Genomic DNA, 21,091 nt, shown 5'->3' on the forward strand with positions numbered 1-21,091 from the left:
TCAAGACATGGTTAGCTAAATGTCATCTGCTGACATTTAAACAACTTGGAGGTGAGGACTCTTTGTAGCCAGTACTTTCATCTGATTTTTCTCTACCAAGTTTGCCTCTGGGAGCTGCCCTTCCAAATATAGAAATAATTTTTAAAATGGTTTTGTTTGCTGCTAGTTCTGAAATACCTTGACAGGTCTAAGTAAAGCATCAGTCTGCATCAAAGGTTCCAGGCAGAACAGGTACTTTGGGAGGACTTTGTAATGTCAGAGTAAACTGTCACTGAAATTCAGACTAAAGCTCTCTTGTAGGTCCAAAGAGAGAGTGTACAAAAGATACACCGAGAAAATTATCTGAGGAATGCAAGCAGTGCTCCAGTTTGCAGCTGAGAGTAGATGCTGGGTCTGCAGGGAGGAATAAATTTCTCCTGTGAATTCATCCCACTGCTATCCTGTAATGATAGAGCAAGCTTGCAAAATCATTTAATAGTCTAGTCACAAAGCCTGAGACGCTGGAAAGAAATTATACTTTAATTGCTCATCAGCTATAAATCATTTGTGCCAAATTAATGTCCTGGAAATTTTGCAAGACTGAGAAACTGGAAGCTATTTCAATATGAACACAAAGCAGGGATATTGTTTCATAGATACCAATATCAGTTTTACATCCTTCTTCTCAGCAAAAAGAAAATTAGGAAAGGCTCTTTAGTACCAAGACAAGGCTGAAGACTGATTTATCTTTCCCTGCATTGATTTAAAAGGACTGAGAAGTTATTTTTTTCTTCTTACATTTACTCTGTTATCATCAATGAAAAGGGTAGCACCAACAGGCATTGCAGGCATTCAGGTTTGCACCACAGTAGAGTGAGGATTCAAAATTATTTATTTATTATCTAAGCATTTCTGCAGGTCTTTCTGCTGTGCTGAGGAGAACAAAAGCAAGGAGCTTATCCATTGTGCAAATCTTACCCAAAGCCTGAGATTTTTGGTTTTTTAGACAGGGGATATGTGTATGTGGGAACACCAGCTCCCCCCAGACTCACAGGATGGGCTGTGACCCCTCTGTTCCAGCCCTGAGCACGACTCCTCCCTTCTCCTCTCCTGTCCCCCAAAGCTCACCGATCTACCAAGATGGGCACCAGCACTGCACGAGCCGAGGGCAGAGAGCAAACAGGGCAGGAAGCTTCTCCAGCTAGGCCAGCCTGAACTGGATGGAAGTTCAGCATTCCTCACTCTCTGATCCTTGCAGCACCCCCAGCTGCCAGGCTGAGCCCAGCAGGGATCTGTGACCCAGTCAGGCACGGCACTTGGAGCGTTTCCACCTCACAGCTGACAAATCCGATTCTCCAGCAGATTTAGGAAGTGGGTAAAGTGCTGATTATGTTGGGAGCTCTAAGGTCATTCCTGTCCACAAGGCCAAAGGGCTGTGAAAAACATTGAGGATTTGGATGCTGAAGTGACACAACCTACATCACTTGTTTTGAAAGCATAAAGATACAGGGGGAGAAACCCTCAGAGTCCAGCAGCATCTTAATAAAAGCCTTGTTTAACTGGAGCACAGGAGTCCCAGGCCCTCCTCCACCAAAACCAAGTAAACCTGTATTGCAGGTGCATCATCTTCCTGCTGCAGCTCCCCAAAACTTCAGGTGGCTGCAACACTTTGCAGTTTCCTCTGTATTGACTGATGAGCCGAGCCAGCAGGGATGAAGTGATTACACAGCAACTGGTGACACAACTAAGATGAACAGAGACATTCCTTACTTTTAATCCTCTGTCATGACCACACACCAACTAAGGTTTTCCCACTTGAGAGAAAAAATGAGATGGACAACATGAAAATATTTTATTCAATCTACTAACAGAAACAAACTAAAATGAGCTCCAAATTTCAGAGGCATCTGGCATCTCTGTAGATGCAATGAAAATGTCCCAATGTCCCATTATTTTTTGGAAGATTTTAACAAAATTCTATCGAGGCATAGAATTTCTTTGTACTTGTTTTTAAAACAAATACCCATTTTTAGCAGTCCCTGGCATTTGTTCTTCTATTTATATTTGATGCAGTTACATCACCCCTAGCTGTATGTTCAAACTGGCTGTTCTCCCTCCCACACTGAAAGGGACAATGAGCAGGAATACACGGCTGGACTGGAACAACTGATCCGAGCTCTGCAAAGCCCCACTTGCACAAAATTGTTGCAAGTGAACTCCCAGGAGGTGAGGATTACTCACGTGAGCAAAAAACACTGGTCCTGCATTTGGCAGGAACACGATGAAGGGCTGAGGATTCTGGCAGCAGAAACCAGACCAGTATCAACGCAGCAGTTTCTCTGCCTGAGGCTCGCACAGGTTTAATATCAGGCTGGTGGTAAAATGAAGCACATGATTTTTCTTTGGTCAAAGTATCTGGAATGCTATTTTCCTTCCCTAAAAAAAAAATCCCAAACCAACATTTGAGCACTTAATCCTATTGATATTACTTGGTTTCAAAGACTCAAAAATGCAGCACTCTGTAGGAACACCTGTGCATGGGATGAATTAACAGGGCAGTCAGGAGTTATTGTACCCGAACGGTGCCTTCCCCGCGCCACAGCGACCTCCGGGGCGGGCAGGGGCTGCTGCGGGATGGGGCGGCAGCGCCGTGCCGGGGCAGGGGGAGCGGCCCCGGGGTCACCGCCCGGCCCGCAGCGCCCGCCCGGCCCGGCAGCTCGCACGCCGGGGGAGCTGCCCCGCTGCGGGAAAGGAAGCGCCGGCTCGGGATTCCCCTCGGGAACCGCGGCTGCTCGCCGGAAGCCCCCAGCCCCAAAACCCAGCCGCAGCTGGCGCTGCTTTTCTGCCGGAGGAAGCTCCATCCGTCCCCTCTCTCCCGGCCCCCCGAGCGGCGAGGCTCACACGGGGTGCCCGCGGCGAACTCGCCCGCCCGGGGGCCGACCCCGAGCAGCGGCGCGGCCGGGCCCGACAACCAGCACCGCCCGCCGCCTCCCCGCGCCCCACAGCGCCTGCGCGCGGCCGGCGGCGGCGGCACGTGAAGGTGTTGTGGGCACGTGACCCCGCGCGCCGCTCGGGCCCCGCCCCTCGGCGCGGCTCCGCCCCCGCCGTGCGCGAGCGCGGGCACGCGGCGCGGCCTGGCCCGGCCGCCCGGTGCCGCCGCCTCCCGCCCCCGCCCCGCGCCGCCGTCGCCGCCGCCGCCGCCGCCCCGCCGGCCATGAGGCCCCGCCGGCGCCCTAGCGCGGCCCCGCGTCGCGGCTGCTGAGCCTCCGCCCGCCCCGCCGCCACCATCGGCCTTCCCGCCCGCGCGGGGACCCCCCTTCGGCTCCCCTCCCTCCTCACAGCCGCCGCCATGTTGGGCCGGGAGCCGCAGCGGGGCCGCCACTGAGCCCCGGAGCCTGCGAGGAGGAGGCGGAGGAGGAGGCGGAGGAGGAGCCCGGGCCCGGCCGCTCCGCAGAGCCCAGCGCCGGCCGCCCAGCCGCAGCCATGGCGGAGCAGACCTACTCCTGGTGAGCCGCGGGGCCGAGGCCGCGGGGGGTTCCGAGCCCGCCGGGCCGCGCCGGGCGCAGCCCCACGCGGGGACGGTGTCCCGGGCGGGGGGGGACCGGCGGGGGGGCTGCGGCGGGGGCCGGGGCGTGAAGGAGCACGCTGGTGGAGGGGCTGCGGGCTGGGGGTTCGGCGCTGCTGAGGAGGAGGGATTAGGGGGAAAGGAGGAGGGACGGGGCGGCCGGGCTGCGCGGATCCCCCCCGCCGGCAGCCCGGCAGCAGGAGAGGATCGCCGGGAGCATTGGCGTGGCTGTCAGCCCCTGTCCCGGAGGGCTCCCCGTGAGCTGATCTCTGCACGGCCGGCGCTGCGATCCGCCGGGCCTGGAGAGGGACGGGAGCTCGTTCACGGCTGCGAGGCTGCAGGTCACCTCTGCCTGAAGGGAGATTTGTGCCAGCACAGGCTGGTAAGTCGGTGGCATGTGTGTGTGTTTTCACCTAGCGACAATAGGCTTGGTCCGTGTACAGGAAATAGAACGACGAGGAAGAGACCAGTTCCTGTGGAAAGACATAAAGTATAGCAAATGAGAGGGCATTTTTTTCTGTGTCCTGACACTGTCTCGGGCCTAGCTGGCAGTGGATAAAGGAGACCAGGTGCAGTTTCTTCCTATAAATTTAGGGGTTTTGTTCTGTTGTGGATCACAGCCAAAATACCTCAGATAATTTACCTGCGCATCATCTCTATTGACCTGACCACTGCAGCAATTTACTGTGATATTCTCACTGCATTTAAAATCCAGTGATGTCATCCAGAGTGGTTTCTTAGATTTTTTTTAAAAAAAGTTACTTCTTTTGAAATAAGTTCCTTATTAAAAAACAAATTAAATCTTAGTTTTTGACCTTGGTGTGTGCTGAATGTGGAGAAGGGCTTGAGCATGAAACAAACATCCCTGTTCTGCATGGTCCTATTACTTTTCAAAACTTGGAACCCAGTGGGGATTTCTGTTCTGCCACATGTTGAGACTTTGGCAGCCCCTTCTTCCCTCTCCTGTCTCTTGTCTGTCAAGAACCAACATTTGTATCGGTCTTCTGCTTTTTAGATGTTATTTTGTTTCACAAGCTCAGTTCAGGCAGTGGTCTGGTCTGCTTTAAAACAGTAGAAAAAAGACAACTCTTTTGACTTAAAAGATCATTTACAAATGAGTATTGGTACAGATTTAGGCAGTTTAATGTAGTTCAGTTAAATGTGTCTTAGTGTGTTTTAATTTCAGATTGAAATGATAAATTCATAAACTCTTGGATTTCTCAGCTTTCTGGAAGGGAGTAAATGAAACAAAATGTCAGTTATACATTATTTTAATCTAAGCTCATTTGCAGTTTTGAATGAGTGTTTTTGCCATAGTAATAGTCTAAAGGGAGGATTTTTAACAGAGGCTGAGAGAAGGATTTGCTCTTCTGTAGGTTGTGTATTTTAGGGAAATGAAATTTTCATTTAAGGTCTTCACTGTGCCAGGTGGATCTGAAGAATGGAAGTTCTTTCTTACAGTACTGAGGTTGTAGCAGAATGAGGCCATGATGTGTCTTAAAACCCTATAATTTTAGGTCTGTGTTCTCTATGGTGTCCTCATGGGCCTGAGGTTTTTGTCACTTTGCATTTTTACCTGTGCTCAGCCTTGCCTGGGAGCTATGGGAGCAGTGGACAGAGCAAAAATCCAATTTCAGTCATGCTCTCTTCTCTGTGGGCATCTCATTACTTACACTTCTAACAACAGTCTTACCTTGGTTTATTTACAGTTGTGATGATGCAGCTCAGAGTTGGCCAGTGCTTTAGCACTTGTGGGAAAATGGTGCATTTTGTCACCTGGGGAGGCTGGTGCTGGTGTGCAGCTGAGCTGTGCCCAGGAGCTGGTGCAGGAGCTCTCTCTGGAAGTTGGCTGATCCCATCCTGTCCATTTGCCAGACCTGGGCCTTTCTCTGTGTTGCAAAGGCAGCTTTCCAAGAACAGGTGTGTTGTGTGGTGCAGTGTCCAGCTGCCGTGCACATACCTTATTTCACACCTGAAAATGCCTCGTCTGGCATTCAGAACAATCCTTTTGTGCCCCTGTCTCTGTAAATTGGTTCCCAGCTGCAGTAGCACTTCCCTTTTGTCCAGGTGCACAAGGCTTGGTTTCATCTTTTTGTCCCTACCTGTTTGCATGCGTTGTTGAGCCTCTGTAGCTTCATAAGGTATGATAAAAGCTTATTGTGGGTTTGATTTTTTGAAGAAAAAAAAAAAAAGTCTCAGTTGGGTTAAAAATCCTTGGAAAAAAGGTACTTGCCAGCTGTGATTAGTGGACATGAGCATTGGCAAACATGAAAAACAGGGCTTATTTTAGTGACTGACAGTCCTGTTAATGATGTTATTTTCAAGAGATGAGAACTAATTCTCGTATTGCTTTATTTATTGGTTTGTAAATAGGAATCTGAGATTTTAAGGTAGGTTTATATATTTATTTTAAATTCCATGTGAACTGAATGCAATTACTTTCTTTTATTAAGATACTATAAGAACGAGGCACTTACACTTTTTCCCCATCTCTTTTATAGTTTTAAATACATGAGTTATCTTTGACACTGTTCCTGTAAGGCATTTCTTCTGACAACTTATTTATTTCTTCAGTAGTGCCCACATCTATAACCATATGTACTTTTATTTAACTTTTTTGGTATCTTAAGTCATCTTGCTGAGCCAGTATTTCAGATAGAGGTGTCTTATCCTGAAAGGAGGCTCTGCTGAGAATTTTGCTGGTGAAGAAGAATACTGTCATCCTGGAAAAACTAATTTTCATGTGAAATGTGGGATAAGTCCCAGATGGAAATACTCTTTCAAAGAATATGGACTTTTTAAAAAGAAAGGGTATTCAAATCAAATGCTTGTCAGCAGTGAGTAGAGAAACTTTTTTTTTGTCAAATTCCTGCAATAATAAAAGGAAAGGAGAGCTGTGTACAGTACTGCTGCCTGGCAAGGTTGCTCATGATTTTGTAGATTAAATAAGAGCTAAAATTAGTTTTCTGCAAGTGGAATAGAATGGGAGAGGAAAGAGGTTGTTGAATACCCATTTTCCCCTTGCTTCCTGTCTGTGCTCCAGCAAGGAAATGGAACAGGGTAGTGACAAAAGTTTCTGCTGCAGCAGAGGAGGGAATAAGCATGGGCAGAGCAGTATATATATATGTGTATATATGTATGTATGTGTGTGTGTGTGTAAGAGATTGGTAAATACTAGGAAATGTATCTTCTGGCACCAAGCTGTTGGAAGTGTGACAGCAGATGAGTATGGAAGCAGCAGGACCTAGATGGTTGCTTTGTGAAATACTTGGTCTGTCCTTAATTTCTAGCATTTTGTGGTGATTTTTTTGTGCTGGAGCCTATTGAGAAGGCACAGCACCATTCCTATCTTGTTTATCTTCAGTTAGTAGGTGTTTAGTGTTTTTCAAGGCCTGATGTAACACCCCCTCCCTTTTTACTGCTGCCCAGTCTGGCAATAGAGATTGCTTTGTTCTTTTTTTTTTTTTTTTCCTTTCAATGCACAAAAGATTTTCACAGCTTCCTTCATTGGTGAAGAGCAAAAATGGGGATTTCTACACCAAAATCGAATGTGTTTTTAGTATTTCCTTTCCAAGATTGTTGTATAAGGGTAATGTGGATTGCCATGTGTGTGTGCCCTCTCAGGGTGGTGAGCAGGAGACAGACTGGGAGGGCAAGCTAAGAACAAAAAAAGAAGCCACTGTATTGAGTCACTAATCTTAAGAACAACTGAACTCCCTCTTAAATGTTATAATCAGTGGGATGATTCTTGTATTAGCCATCAAATGTTTCATGAGTGAAATGGTGATATATTTAGAAGCTTCTCTTCATAATGCAAAGGGTGTGGAAATTAAATCTAATGATGTGTCAGAGTAATCAATAAAACTACTGGGTTTTGGAATAAGTGTAAATGTACAGTGCTGTCTTTGCTCCTGGGAGAATTCAAATTGGTTGGTGTTAGAAGTCTTTCTGGATTCAGAGGTCTGAGAATTTGCTTTGATTGCAATTAAGCATTTAGCATGCTGCTGCCATGAATTAAAATGCAGTTTCTTCCAAGAAGACTCAGGTGGTGCTTTCAAGTCTTAGTTGGCTGGATTAGACGTGTATGTGGGAGGGCAGGGAGTAAGAGGAGCTGCAGCTTGTTGACAGAACTTGTCAAATACTAGTAAAATAATTTTTTGCATTCAAGATCTTTTCCTTGTTTGCTCAGTTTAGGTTGGGAGACCTTAACTGACTAATTAAGGCGTTTTGAGGATGGGAGTCAGTTAACAACAGAAACCAAATAATTCACCTGAATTTTTAAAATACTACACTTGATAGGCAACAGATTGCAAAGCACATAGATGAAATTCTGTTGTGCTGCTGTCAAAAATCTGTCATGAAATCCTGGCATGCAAATGTGGAGTTTGGCCCTTAATCCTGCATTTTTCAGGAACTGAAATGACCGGCCACATTCCATGTTAAGGATTGTTAGGAGCCTCCTGAGAACAAGGATGTCATTGTATGAATGGGCATGAGTATCTAGCATGAGAAAAGTGACTTAAACCTCAGTAAATTTGAGAATATCAGGTTTAGAGTTCATATGTTTGTCTTTCAGGACTAGTCTCCCTTCACTTGTTTGTTACCCTCCCTGGAGCTTTTGCTATCTCGGGCTGTGTATCATGTAGACAGGGCACTGTCTGCAGCACTGGGCTGAAAGACAAATAAAGCAAGGAGCATGGGATAAGTAGAAGTTTACAGTAACTTGAATGTACATGTGTATAGTGACTGATAAGCACAAGGAGAAAAATTCTCCTGTCAGTGTTTCCTAATTGTAAGGCTATATTTACTAATATATTAATAATTCTTGAAGAAAAAAATTGAAGTGAAGAACAGAAATCAATAGTCTCTTGGTGCTGGTGTGCAGTACCTCTTTTAATTAAGATTTCTGTCACCTATTTTAATTAAGATTTCTATCAGTTCTGCATTTAACCTTTTCAGGGTACTGTGGTAATAAAAGTTAATGGTTCCTTTAGTTTTACCCAGTGACTGGAGATCTGGGCTAGGATGCAGGAGATCAGTTCCATCCCCCAGGGTTTCTGGCCTTGCTTCTCTCACCTTCTAGGAGAGCGTTCTCATCACCAAACTATGTGTTATTGGAGGTTGAGCTTTGTGTGTCCACTTAAATCTCTTTCACTTCATATAAAATACTGTAAATATTTGCTGGGCCAAGAGGCAGGCATGCCTTTCTGTCTGGGATTGGCAGAGACCTGGATTCCCTACCTGGAAAAAAACCTGCTTTGGAGGACTGAAGGGTCTGTAGTTCGTGGGGATAGTTCAGGCTGCTTTTCTAGGGATGAAAGGTTGAATTTCCATGAACAGATGACGACCTGAATATGATCTCTTATCACAGGTAAATGAGTGCTTAGGTGTGTGGATCCACCAATATCAATACTTATTGTGTGGTTTGTGTGAGGTTTGATAGACCCAAGAACATATCTCTCTTCTGCTGAAATGTAGGAGCCAATAAATTGCTTATTTGGTGCACTTTGGGATTTTGGTATGAGTTAAGCAACCTGATGCTGTTGGAATTTGAGGAATTTTATGGTGACCACCAGACAAATTAATTGAGGATATTGAGTTGAGATAAGTTGTGTTTTGGTGAATACCACCATTTTTAATACTAGATTCAGTTGCTGACAACTCAGTCATTTGTCACTGAAACACAGTGCCAAAAAATGGGTATTTAGGAAAATTTCCTACAAAAGTGCTTTGAAAAATGTGACATGCTTTTTAAAATACAGTGATTTTTAGTTCCTGAAATTTGAAAGGAGAGCAGACTCTGGTCTTTTTCAATAACTCAGCTATTTCATATCATTATTTTGTTAATGTGATGTGTCAACATCTGTGGTATAGGTGCCATTGTCTTTATTGTCCTTTGACATTTTATGATGACTGTAAGCATTGTACTATACTCTAAAAGCAAATAATTGGCACAAATTGTTTAGTCAAAACAATCTAATTTGTTTCTGATGGCATATGAGGGAAGTTTCCACGAAGAACCAAATGTGTAGAAGCAAGTTGTGCGCATTTTCTTTGTGCTGCTCCATGGCTGCAGTGGCAGTGATGAGGATTGAAGTGTGCAGCGAGTCAGGCAGTGCTGGGCGCTGTGTGGAGGGAAGCAGGAGCTGCTGCGCAGCTGGACGGGATCCAGGCAGTCAGAGCTACTCTGCAAGGTGATGATTTAATAAGATTAATGGAGCATATGTGTCATTGCAACACTTGCTGATTCCCTTTCTCTTTAATTCTTCCAAGGGTGCTTGTGTTGATGATCTCTTCTTTTAAATCTTTTGGTGTCTGTGCCTGAAATACTCAGATCTGCCAGACCAGGTTCTCCCTCCCCTCATGTGCCTCCCGAGAGCAGCTCAGCTCTCATGATACATTAAGTGTCTCCCTGTCTGCTAGAACCACCATGATGACATTATCCCAGAGCTCATTAATTGTGTAGTTGTGTTGCTGTCATCTTCATTATTAGATTCTGTTGAATATTTCTTTTTAGGGCCAGACCCATGCCTCAGGTCTCAGATTCCCTTGGATAGCCTCCATATCTGTGTGTCACATTAAGTGGTGCAGTATAGACGGCGCTGTCAGAAAGTCAGAATGTTCTGCTGGCTCTTTGGAGGGATACTTTGTAACTGATAGCTAACCGAGTAAACATTGTTAATATCCTACAACAAGGATTCAAAATAATGTATGAATAAAGGCTGAAGTGACTTTTTTTTTTCAGAATGTCAGAAAGGAGGTACTTTAAAACCATCACAGCCAGTGTCATAAAGTAGAGAGAATGCACTAAGGAGATGATTCTCTGCTGTACAGTGTTATGTTTAAGATTCCATTACTGAAGTTGACAGTGTAGAAGTTGAAGAGATAAAATAATCTCTCATAGTTTTATATGGTAGCATTTTCCCTGAACAGTGGGATTGAAAGGAAAATTACACTGACTCTCAATTTTTCCTAGTGTGACTCCAGGTTTGGATGTTCTTCCTTTACTTCCTGTAGCTCGTTCATAGACTTTTGACCCAAAAAGTGATTTTCCCATGCAGGTGGGTATGTAGCCAAAGACTGGGAAAAAATTCTCTTCCATTTTAATGCCATAACCTTGTTCCTGCAGGCACTTCCACAGTGAAGGTTGTGTGGGGGAAGCAGGAGGAGACCCAGGGGGTTCCACCCTCTGTTTATACACAGTCTTTAACTTTAGCCAGGAGTTGGCAAGCTTACCTTACTTACTCAAGAAATAGGCTTGATTTCAGTTCATCTAAAAGGAAAAAATAGTTCTGTGCAGTGTTAACTACTGACTGTTAAAGGTAAGCATCCTGCAGTCCTCTTAGCTGTACTCAGTGCTTCTCTGCTTGCTCAATTTGGAAGTCCAAATTTCCTTCTTCATTCCTATGTACTCCGCTCTTTTTTGGAAAGAAGTATCTTTAAAAAAAGTCCTTTTGTTCATCTGATAACTAGCCAGCAGGTGACTTCTCGTAAATTTGTAATGATACATAATTTTAAGTATATTTCAAACTATTTCAGAAGTTTAGAGATCAACAGAAATGTTAAGAATTGATAGTGTTTGACTGAATCACAGAAGTCTGGGAGCTCTGCTTGCACCATTTTCTCATGACAGTAGTACTGCAAATAGCAGCTTCATGTTAGAATGGCAAAAACTTGTACGTGTGGATTCATGGTGCAGTGTGGTTTCAGGTGGTAGAAAAAATCAAGTGATCTCAATATGTTAATTTGGTGCACGTTTCTCTACGGCACAGACGGTTTTGCAGAGGGGTTCTCTACATGGGTTAAGCTAGTAGCAAGTGTATATCCTCAGGATTTATTTTAATTTCAGTCATTACTGGAATAATAAGCCCGGCTGACTCCAGTTGAGATAGCACAGCTTGGACAAGAACCAGCATTACAAAATGTTTGAGCTCTGCAGTAGCGCAATTAGCAGGACAGAGGTGAACGCAGCAGCTGAATTATGGCTCCACTCACTTCTGGTGTCTGTGGCTCCTGGCCATCTGACATTCCTTCTGGTCAGATAGACAACCCAGGCTTAAAACTTGATTTAAATTTATCTGGAAACTTTAGTAGTGAGTAGAAATGCAACAGTGAATTCTGAGTAATTATTGTAGTTCGTATCAGCCAGCTGTTGATACAGATCTATTGGCTGTATAAGACCAAAGCTCAATGGTGAGTTGTTACACATGCTGGATGTGTAAGACAGAAGCTCAGTGGTGAGTTGTTACACAAAGTGATTTTACTACTGCCACTTTCAGGTTACAGTTGTGATTTATCTCACCATCATCTCTGTCAGACCCATTTGGCAAGATAAAACAGGTGTAGTGTGACTTAGACTTATTTAGTCAATGGGAAGTCCCTTCTCTAGGTCACTGTTAGCTAAAGGTGAGGTAGGTGAAGTAGCAGGAGGCAGAGGAGCAAACAGAGCTGGCTTGTATGGATTTCTGTAGCTTGTGCTGCAGGCTGTGAGGTGAGGTGCGTCTGTCTTGCTTTCTAGGTTTGATGGTGCAAGGTCATTCTGGTCCTTTTCAGAAGTTCAGATTGATGGCTGTGTGCTGGAGGGGAGATTATCTGCTCACTGAACTCTCCTTGAGGTGGCTGATCCTACACCTTCACTTGAATAGCTGCTTGGAACAGTTACCACAAAGGGCTAAAAGCTCTCATGGGGAACATTATGATCTCTGCAGGGTTTTGAAGATGAAGAGTAGAATCTAATTAAGCTTTATGGTGAAAATAGTTTAAAGAGTGCTTTTTTCCTCAAGAAAAGGAAACTTTAAAGCTAAATAGTGAAGAGCTGAACTTTTTTTTCTTTAATTTTCTGCTAAGTTGACTACTTCTAAAGCAGATGCAGCTGTAAGCAGTTACAGATGGTACAGAACAGAAAGACAGTCTTTATCATACTTAAGTGCCTTAGAAGAACCCCAGTGTTAGTATTCCAACTAGTTATCTTTCTCTTTATTTTTTATATTTTTGCAGATAAAAAAAGCATGCTACCTTAGAGCTGAATCAAAAGATGAAAAGAGTCTGTCTTAAACCAAAAATATTTCTCTGCAGGGGGCTTTACTGGAAAAAGTTTCATAAGATTTCCAAAACACCTCTTTTAAGAATGTTCCTACTTTTTGTTGTCACAAAGCTTCTTAGCTATTTGGGCAAGAATTTGTTGAAAAGAGTCTCTGTCTATTCTGCTACCTGTTTTTTGCAGCTGGAACTGACTCAGCTGCCATAACCCTGGCACTTGGGTGTGTGAATGTTCTGTGCTTCTGCACACAGTTTGTGAGGCAGCAATCAGCCCGTGGCCAGTTGAGCTCAGGACAACTCAGGACCCTTTTTTTTTTTTTTTTTTTTGAGTTTTCCTCTCAGTAGAAGGTGGCAAAAGCAGGGTGCCTGTTTTGATGGTCAGTATTCTGTATTTTCATGCCAGCTGAATCCCCTTGTGACTTGGTGCAGTTGTGAATAGTCAAGTTCATTTCAGAAACTCACCAGCCATCATCTGACAACATGAATTTGTCTTAATACAGGGCCAGCATGATTAAAGCTGCTTAAATCTGGCTAGACAGACTGGTTACTCTACAGCTTTGACTGACACAGGAGTGTACTTTTACCACTGCCACTGAAGAGTCATGGTTGGGTGCTGATGATGTTAACTCATTCTTTTATGGAATGCTGATAAAATAATGTTTCATTCTACCCAGGCAGTGATAAAGTATGTAATCCTGTCCTGTGTGAGTAAAGCAACTCGTCAGTAGCATTCAGAGCTGCTCTTTCTGACAAGGTCATATTGGTCAATTTGACTTTGGCTTCTTGATTGTAAGACATGACTGTTAAATGCTTTGATTAAACTATTAGTTGCTAGTTTTATTTTTTTATCTGACTTCTGAATACATTGCTAAAAAGACTTTGGATTTCTAAGCACACAATCAATAAATACCAGTCTCAGTGTCAGAGGTATGAGGTGTGGTTTTGGATTGGCTTTTTAAGTCAACAGTTGAGTCAATGTAAGTGAGAAAACATCATGTTTTCTGATTTCTGTGATAAAAACAACCAACCTTTTTCATACTAGAAAGCCCAGTACATCTTGATAGCTTAAAAAAGATTAGTATCATGGTATTCTGCATATTTTAAACTTAAGTACAGGAATTGCTGTGGAAATGAAACCTCCAAATAAGACTTTTTAATATATATTGGGATGGAAGGATGGGTTTTGTCTAGGAAGAAATGTAGTGTTCAGATCAATGTCCTCCCTGCCTGAGGGGACTCTGTTATGTCTTTGTACACTAAGTTTTGGGTGAATGTTCTTCCATCAGTTAGGCCAGCTGCTTTTTTTAACCTGTGTAATCTACCAAGTGATGATTCCTAGTTTGGGGAAAAGGTAGAGACCCTGGAGTCTTTGCTATGGCATCTTCTGTTCTAGGTGTTAACCCAGTAGTGCCTGCATATATGTATGTATGTGTTAACCTTTTGTCACATTGATTGCCAAAACCACCTGTATCTCACAGATAAACCAGCTGTGTGGTTCTAGTACAAGTTTTCCTGCTCTTTCTTGCTCTGAACCACTGTTTTTCTTCAGCTGTTGCATTTGCTTTATGAGGAGGCAGTGACTTAGCAAGGAGATGGGATTTGCAGCGCATTCTGCTGTCAGAGTTCTGCTCTGCATGACCAACTCTGTCACTTACAAAAGAAATGTTATGAATGTGAATAAACCCTTCTTCTATTAGTCCTTCACTGCAGTGACTATTGTACTCCAGGTGGTTAGAACAAAGTTAGATGGAAGAATTTCTCTACTGCTGGTATGTTGAGAGTGACCAAGTCCAGAATTGGGCATGGCCTTTGTGGTGGCCTGGGACAGGTTGATCTCCTGCAGTGCAGCTCTGATTAGAACCCTGGGATGCCTGTGCAAGATGAGGAGCAGGGCTGCAGTTAAGAGCCTGGGGATAAGGGATGGAGCTGGTAAAGGTAAAGAAGTCAAGCAGGAATTTGCACAGACTGTCTTTAGGTAATACTTTGAGAGCAAGTTAGGCCACTCAAGTATCATCTGTGTGGCTTGGGTGAAACTGTACACATCAGAATGGACCAACTTCATCCTCTGGTTTTGGCTTCTGGATAAGTGCAAGTGATCAGTTAAGGTGTCAAGTGGGTGTATTCCTCTGTGTGCTTGTTAGGAAACCTGCTGTACTTTTTGTGTGTGTTCTTTCTGTGTTGCTTCAGATGGAGATACATCCTTTGGTCTGAACTTTTTTGGTTTAGTCTGTTACCCACCTCTCTGCATCCCATAAGAAGTAAAGTTACAGATTTAGTAAAATTTTTGTCATAAATACTTAAGTAGTCCTTTTGCACAGTGTGTTGTTCCCTGTCCAAGCAAAGCTGCCAAAACTATTGCACATTTGTCTTACAGAGCATTACAAAAAGATTTTCAAGGTGAAGTTGTTCATGAGGTTCTCAGAGGTGACACAGCCTGTCCTGTCTGTGCTGGGTTATTTGTGCTGCTCAGCTGGGGCAGTGGCAGCTCTTGGATGGAGCAGTGAGCTCAGCTCACACCTTGGCAGGTGTCAGACTGAGTGTGCAGAGTCTGTGCTGCTCTGCCTGGGCTCAGGGACAGTCTGAGCACAGCATTGCTGTGGGGCTCTTGGCAGAGCAGTGCAGGCCAACAAGAATTGCCCTGTATATCCTGAGAGTCCTCCCTTTCTGCCACATAATAATCTGTTTTCTTTCGTATTTTTTGACTGCTTGCTGGCACCGTGACAACCATAACATTCTGTGTATGATGGAACATTGTCAATAAATATGCCCGGGATGATGCGCCTGCCTCAGCTGCACTTTACATGAACTTAGCCCTGGATCTGCAGCACGTTCTGACTCTTGGGTAATGTGGCTGTTAGAGGAACAAGGGAAGGGTGGAGTTGGGCAATTAATTGTGTAGAGTTTTTAGGTTGAACAACCTTATTCAGAAAAATGGCACTTCTGGACTTGGATGGCTGACAATGTCTGGGATGAGGCTGAATTGCATTAACGGAAGACAGGCTATGTTTTCTTATGTTAAAGACTCAATTATCTGGAACCTGCTTCAAATAACTTACTGCTCCAGTTCTGGAAGACACTAATACAGTTCCCTTTCATTAGGGTTACAGTGTGAAAATTTGTTATCCCTTGTTGCTAATAGAAGCCCTTATTTTGCTTATTGTAGTTCAGCTATTGGAAGTTTCTGTCATGGAGTTTTTCAGTGCTGTTAGGCAACTGGCTGCTGAATGTTCTGTATCTTGGTACTGCATAGGAAATGGATAGCTCTGGAGGAGCAGGATTCTAGAACTCCATGACAATCTATTTATAGTGTCTATATGACTAATTTGGAAAGGCTGCAGTGCTATAGTCTTACCAAATTTGTTGAAGTGAGATCACAGAACCTCCTGACCCCTCTGGACCCTGAATAATGCCCCAAATCATCCAGAGAGATCCAACTTCTCCTTCATTTCTGTGGCTGTTAATTCTTTTGATGACAGTTTGTAAAGAGAGAGGAACAAAGGAAATAATTTAAAAATAGTTGTAGGAATGATGTGAATTCATGGATCTCAGCTAGTGTGGCCCCTTATCAGGGGAGTGATGTCCTTTATTTTTTCTGTGCAAGCACTGTAGAAATGAAGCAAGTATTTAGATTTTCTTGTAGTTGTAGACACCTGAGGATAGCAACTCTGCAGAATGTCCAACAAATAGAATTCATAGTACTCTTGTTTTGGAAACAAAAGTTGCTTTGAGTAGTAGATGTTTTGTAACTAAAAGTGTCTTGGGTATATACACATTGAGGTATTTTTAGTAATCAATGCTGAGTGGATGTTTTCTTGATGATAGCATGTTGTAACTAGGCCTTTTCTTTAAAAAAAAATCTTACTAAACTTAAGGATATGCTACCCATCCATTTCTGATACAAGGCAGGTGGGCTAAGACCAAATGGTGATAAAAATCCTGCACAACTCTAATGCCATTTGCAATTTTCTTCACAAAAGTAATCATCTTTCTAGTTGCTTTGTAAGATTTAAATGTATCAGAAATTGCTTTTGATTTTGCAACTTGGGAATTTACCAAATTGAATTGGGCTCCATTCTTTCCAAGGGGCCAGCTCCCATGAATATGAAGGTGTGCTGGGTAAGGCTGAAGGAAGGTGGTGTGTTTTGGTTGCTGTGTGGTTGTGGTGTGGTTCTGAGTTCCTCCTGAAGTGTTGCTCTGGTTGAGATCAGTGACAGACCCTCCTTGCTGCCAGCCAAACTGTGCTTTTCCTGCTGGAAAGGTAGGAAAACTCTGAAGCAGAAAATGTAAAGAGAATGGCTGAGAAACCCTTTCTGTCACTGTGTTGAGTGGATTTAAGATCTGTGTTGTTTTCATGACAGTAAGAGAGAATTGGAAGTGCATGCTATCAGCAGAGTTTAGTGACTGGGTAATCAGTTACCTGCTTTGCTTATTAACAAGTGTTGGGTTCTGTACCAGGTGGAATTTCCACACTGAGGCACATTCCATGCAGTCACGCTGGAAATGAGGAGCTGGTGTTCGGTTGGTTGGTTGGTGGAATGGTTTCTGTACTTCAGGGCATTTGTTTGGGCTGGGGGATTTTTGTTGTGTTTCCTTCTTTCTTTTAGTGATTGATAATTGTTTAACCCCTTAAAAGAAAACAATTGCTACTGAATGGCTTATGCTATGGCATCAGAAGCCTGTAATCAACTGCTACAGACACTGCTGTTTCGCCACAATTTGCCTGTGACAATTGTCTGAACATTGTTAGGAGCTAGCTCAGTTGTGCTTGGACTTTTCCAGGCTTAGTTATATTTCTCATAGCTCACCATGAGAAGCATCACAGCATTCATGTACCTGTATTGTATTTTGAAAAGAAATTTTTCACTTGTGCCATAGTCTGGCTTTGGATGGGGTAGAGATGCTTATCTTTTTATTTGCATTTTCCTAATAATGTCTCAGGAGGTGCATCTCCAGCCAATGTCTTGTTTGAACTTTCAGGGAAATTATCATTCTGTGCTTTGAAAATCTCCCTATTACCATGGCAAATAATTCATGCTGCTAATTAAGACACTGCTAGAATTGCACAGAAAGATGGGCAGGGAAGGAATACAGCTTACTTATGCTCACAATTTATCTGTCTTATAAGTTTATAGGACAGCTACTGCCAAGGTGGCTCAGGGTTTACCAATAAGGCCTGATTCATGGTATTTCTCCTGAAGGGAGGACCAAAGAGCCAGACATGTTTTGTCTGGTGCATATGGAGGCACGGGGTTAGGAGCAGCACGGTGCCCCAGCTAGATTTGTGTTCCACAAGAGAGGAACACATTGAGAGAGACCCTTCTGCTCAGAACTGGGGCCTTAAAGCTGGGAAGGCCATGAGCTCCCTGTAGAACTGATGACTGGCAGTTTCATGCTGAGCAGAGTTTCTTACACAGGTCTTGCAAACCCCAAGGAGACTCTTTTGTAACTGTGAAATGAATGGGAAGCCATTGCACAATCTGGCAAAGGAGTAATAAATCCAGCAGACTATTTTGGTGTTGGCTGGAGTTAGAAAGAGAAATTAGACCTGATTAAGGTATGTGTTAAACACCAGGGAAGTATCAATGCTGAAGAAAGCTGATGGCAGTGTCTTTGTTGTCCATGTGTAATAGTGGAGACTCTAAAACTAATAATTCTGTGCTATGTTGTGACTGTGTACCTTAAGCCAGATACTATTTTTGCTTTTTTTTCTTTTCCTGTTGTTGTCAGTAAGATGAGTTAAATTTCAACTTGTCTGAAATTTGGTGGGTAATTTGTATACTTTCTCCTCTCTTTGGAAACAGTTATTACTAAATCTTGTTTGATAGAAAAATAGGAAAATCATCAGCTTTACCAGTGGCATTGGGGTAGTTCATACTGCACCTTGTCTGGAACTGAGTTGCACTGCCATTGCACGCTTACTGCAGAAAATCAAATGCCTAATATTGAAAAAGAATGTTTTTCTAGTCTTCTCAATAAAAGATAATGTTTTCCTTTGTAAGGGCCTATGTGATTAGATGTTTATCCTCTTTCTCAGGAGAGCAGACATTGTGGTTCATATTTTCTGTTTTGTGAAACAAGATTTCATATAGCTGACTACATCTCTGGAATCTATGTCATTCTCCCCCTAAAATGAACTGAAAGCAAATTGGCTTTCTAAAACATGAAAGAAGCCTAGAGCAAACTCTTTGTCATCACATTCCTGGTCAAATCCAGCATTTGCCTTCCACTGAGTTTCTAATATTTAGTAATGTCTGTGGTTTCCCATGGGGTTGCTTAGGTGAACATAATAAGTGAGAGCTGTTGAAAGAGAGAAGAATGAAGACTTCATCATGAGCTGAATTGAGCAAAAGCTCTTGGGGATTGCATGCATGTTTTGCATGTAGTTCTTTCAAATCATGCTACTTTTAATCCAGTGTTTCATTCCTTCCCAATTATTGATCAGGGACAGAAAATACCACCTATTATACAAAACCTATGTAGACTAATTGAAGTCTTGCTGGTATATACCAGAAACATATCAGAAATTATGGGGTGATTATTCACATCAACTAAATTTTAAACTTCAGCTCCGGGACTGCATAAATACCTGAAGGGAAAGGGGAGAGCAGAGGACACTTGTCAGCCCTGGGCAGAAATGTGTCCTTCACTGACTGCATGAGGAGCTGGTCTTGGAAGTGAAGGGCTTCAGGTGCCCCCAGAAGAGGGACTTGAATAACCTGTGTCCATTTGACTGAACATGACACATTTATGGCTAGCATGGCATTTCCAAAAAAAGGGAACTGTTCCCATCTACCTGCTGAGGTGCCAGCAGATGCTGGCTGCTGACTGAGAACTGCAATCTCAACATGTCCTGCAGCATTACTAATAAATGTGAGCCCTTGCCTTAAGAGGTGCATGGTTCTGTATGTGCTTGGTATTTTTGGAACTGGTTTGGGGTTGAAAATGTGTTTTCCAAGAGTTATACTGTTACATTTAAAAGAAATTTTGGGAGATATTAGAGAAAAATCTGGACAAACCAGTTTTCAGTCTTGAGTAAAAAAAGTTCACTTTGAAGTAAGTTCTCTTCATTTTTTCATCTACAAATCGTATCTGTCACCTTTTTGTCACATTTTTCTCTCTTTCTGGTCTTAAAATGTTGCCCAACTTTGTTAATTTTGCATAATTATATGTCTTTCCTTGCATTTTAAATACTTTTATTTAGAACTGTCTTAAAATATAGACAACAAAACAAGTGGGGAAAATGTCTGAAACTTTGAGCTGTTGTGATTTTTGTTGTTCTGCTTAATCCTGTGCAGCACAAATTGCAGTTGCTCATGCATAAAATCTTAACTTAAAAGGTCTCCCCAGTGCAAACAGTGATGAGAGAGTATTTTAAAAACAGCTTAAAATTTGTGTTAGCTACATCGTCACGGTGCTTTACTTCTTAGACAAAAGTAGTTTTCAAATAAAACATAAAGGATGATTAAGGGATATTTTAAAATTTTTCGTTTTACTTTGTTCACTCTGTACAATCAAATCTGAATGATGTTATGAAAGTGAAATAGCATTTTAATATTATTTTGGTCTCAAAATAGCATATTGTTTTTAGGTGCAGGAATCAATGCATGTGGCAAACTCACTGTGAATTGTGTCTAAATTTAGTAGGCATCTTCAACAATCCACCAAAAATTCTAATGTTCAAGTCAGCTTTGTCATCTTGCTACTACATTTTCCTTAGTTTAGCTTTTATTGGAGTGAGTCTGTGTTCTAGTTCTGATGTGACTGCTTTTGCCTAAAGGGTGCTCTGCAATTGTGCTGTTTCAAGGGTGAACTTGATTATTTTTAGGAAGGTTAAACATCTGGATGTTCACTACAGAATCTTTCCCAAAAAAGCATTTTGTTTCTGAGCAAGAAATATCAGCAGAAATATAGATACAGCACAACAGAGTGTAATCTCTGCCTTCCCAGGGCACTTGGGTATTTTCAGACTAGTCTGTTGCTTAAAGTACCTCTGGGATTACAGAAGGATATTGGGAGGATTTAGCTCTGTAGTATTTTTGTAGGTGGCTTGGAGACTTTGGAATCCAGAGCTGGGATGAAACCAAGCAGAGGTGCCAAATTAGGAATGGTTATGGGGGACACAAGGATTATATTTGAAATGTTTCTAAGACTCCAGGTGTTTGCATTCTGGCTGGAAAAAAAAAGATTGAGATCAGTTGATTGGAGAAAATTGTTCCCTATGAGTATTCAACAGTTTTCTGAATTCAGAAATTTGAAAAATGGTACAGGCACCATATAGGATTTGGAGTAGAAAATTGAAGTAGTATGTAATGATTTTAAGTCTTTCCCATATATGTTGTATGTGTATGGGAAAAAACCCTTGAGGTAAATTGTGCAAGTTAAATGAATTAAAACTGAAATGACTTCAAAAAGAGGCTGACTTCTCTTTTATGAGCTGTCTTACACCCTTGATTATGCACAATACTGCTTTTAGAATGGATCCTGCCTGCCTAGTTTGAATGGCTAGAT

At 42.8% G+C, this 21,091-nt stretch overlaps 1 protein-coding gene across 1 annotated transcript in view; it reads left to right on the forward strand.

Moving 5' to 3' along the window:
- Positions 1–3,192: 3,192 nt before the first annotated feature.
- Positions 3,193–21,091, forward strand: part of SPPL3 (signal peptide peptidase like 3) — a 56,648-nt gene continuing 38,749 nt past the window's right edge. The window contains exon 1 of the mRNA XM_084217160.1: positions 3,193–3,485. Coding sequence (XP_084073286.1) covers positions 3,463–3,485 — 23 coding nt within the window. The 5' untranslated portion in view covers positions 3,193–3,462. The remainder of the gene's footprint in view (positions 3,486–21,091) is intronic.

This window comes from Fringilla coelebs (genome assembly GCF_963513975.1).
Source record: "Fringilla coelebs genome assembly, chromosome: 17".
In the NCBI taxonomy this organism is placed as follows: domain Eukaryota; kingdom Metazoa; phylum Chordata; class Aves; order Passeriformes; family Fringillidae; genus Fringilla; species Fringilla coelebs.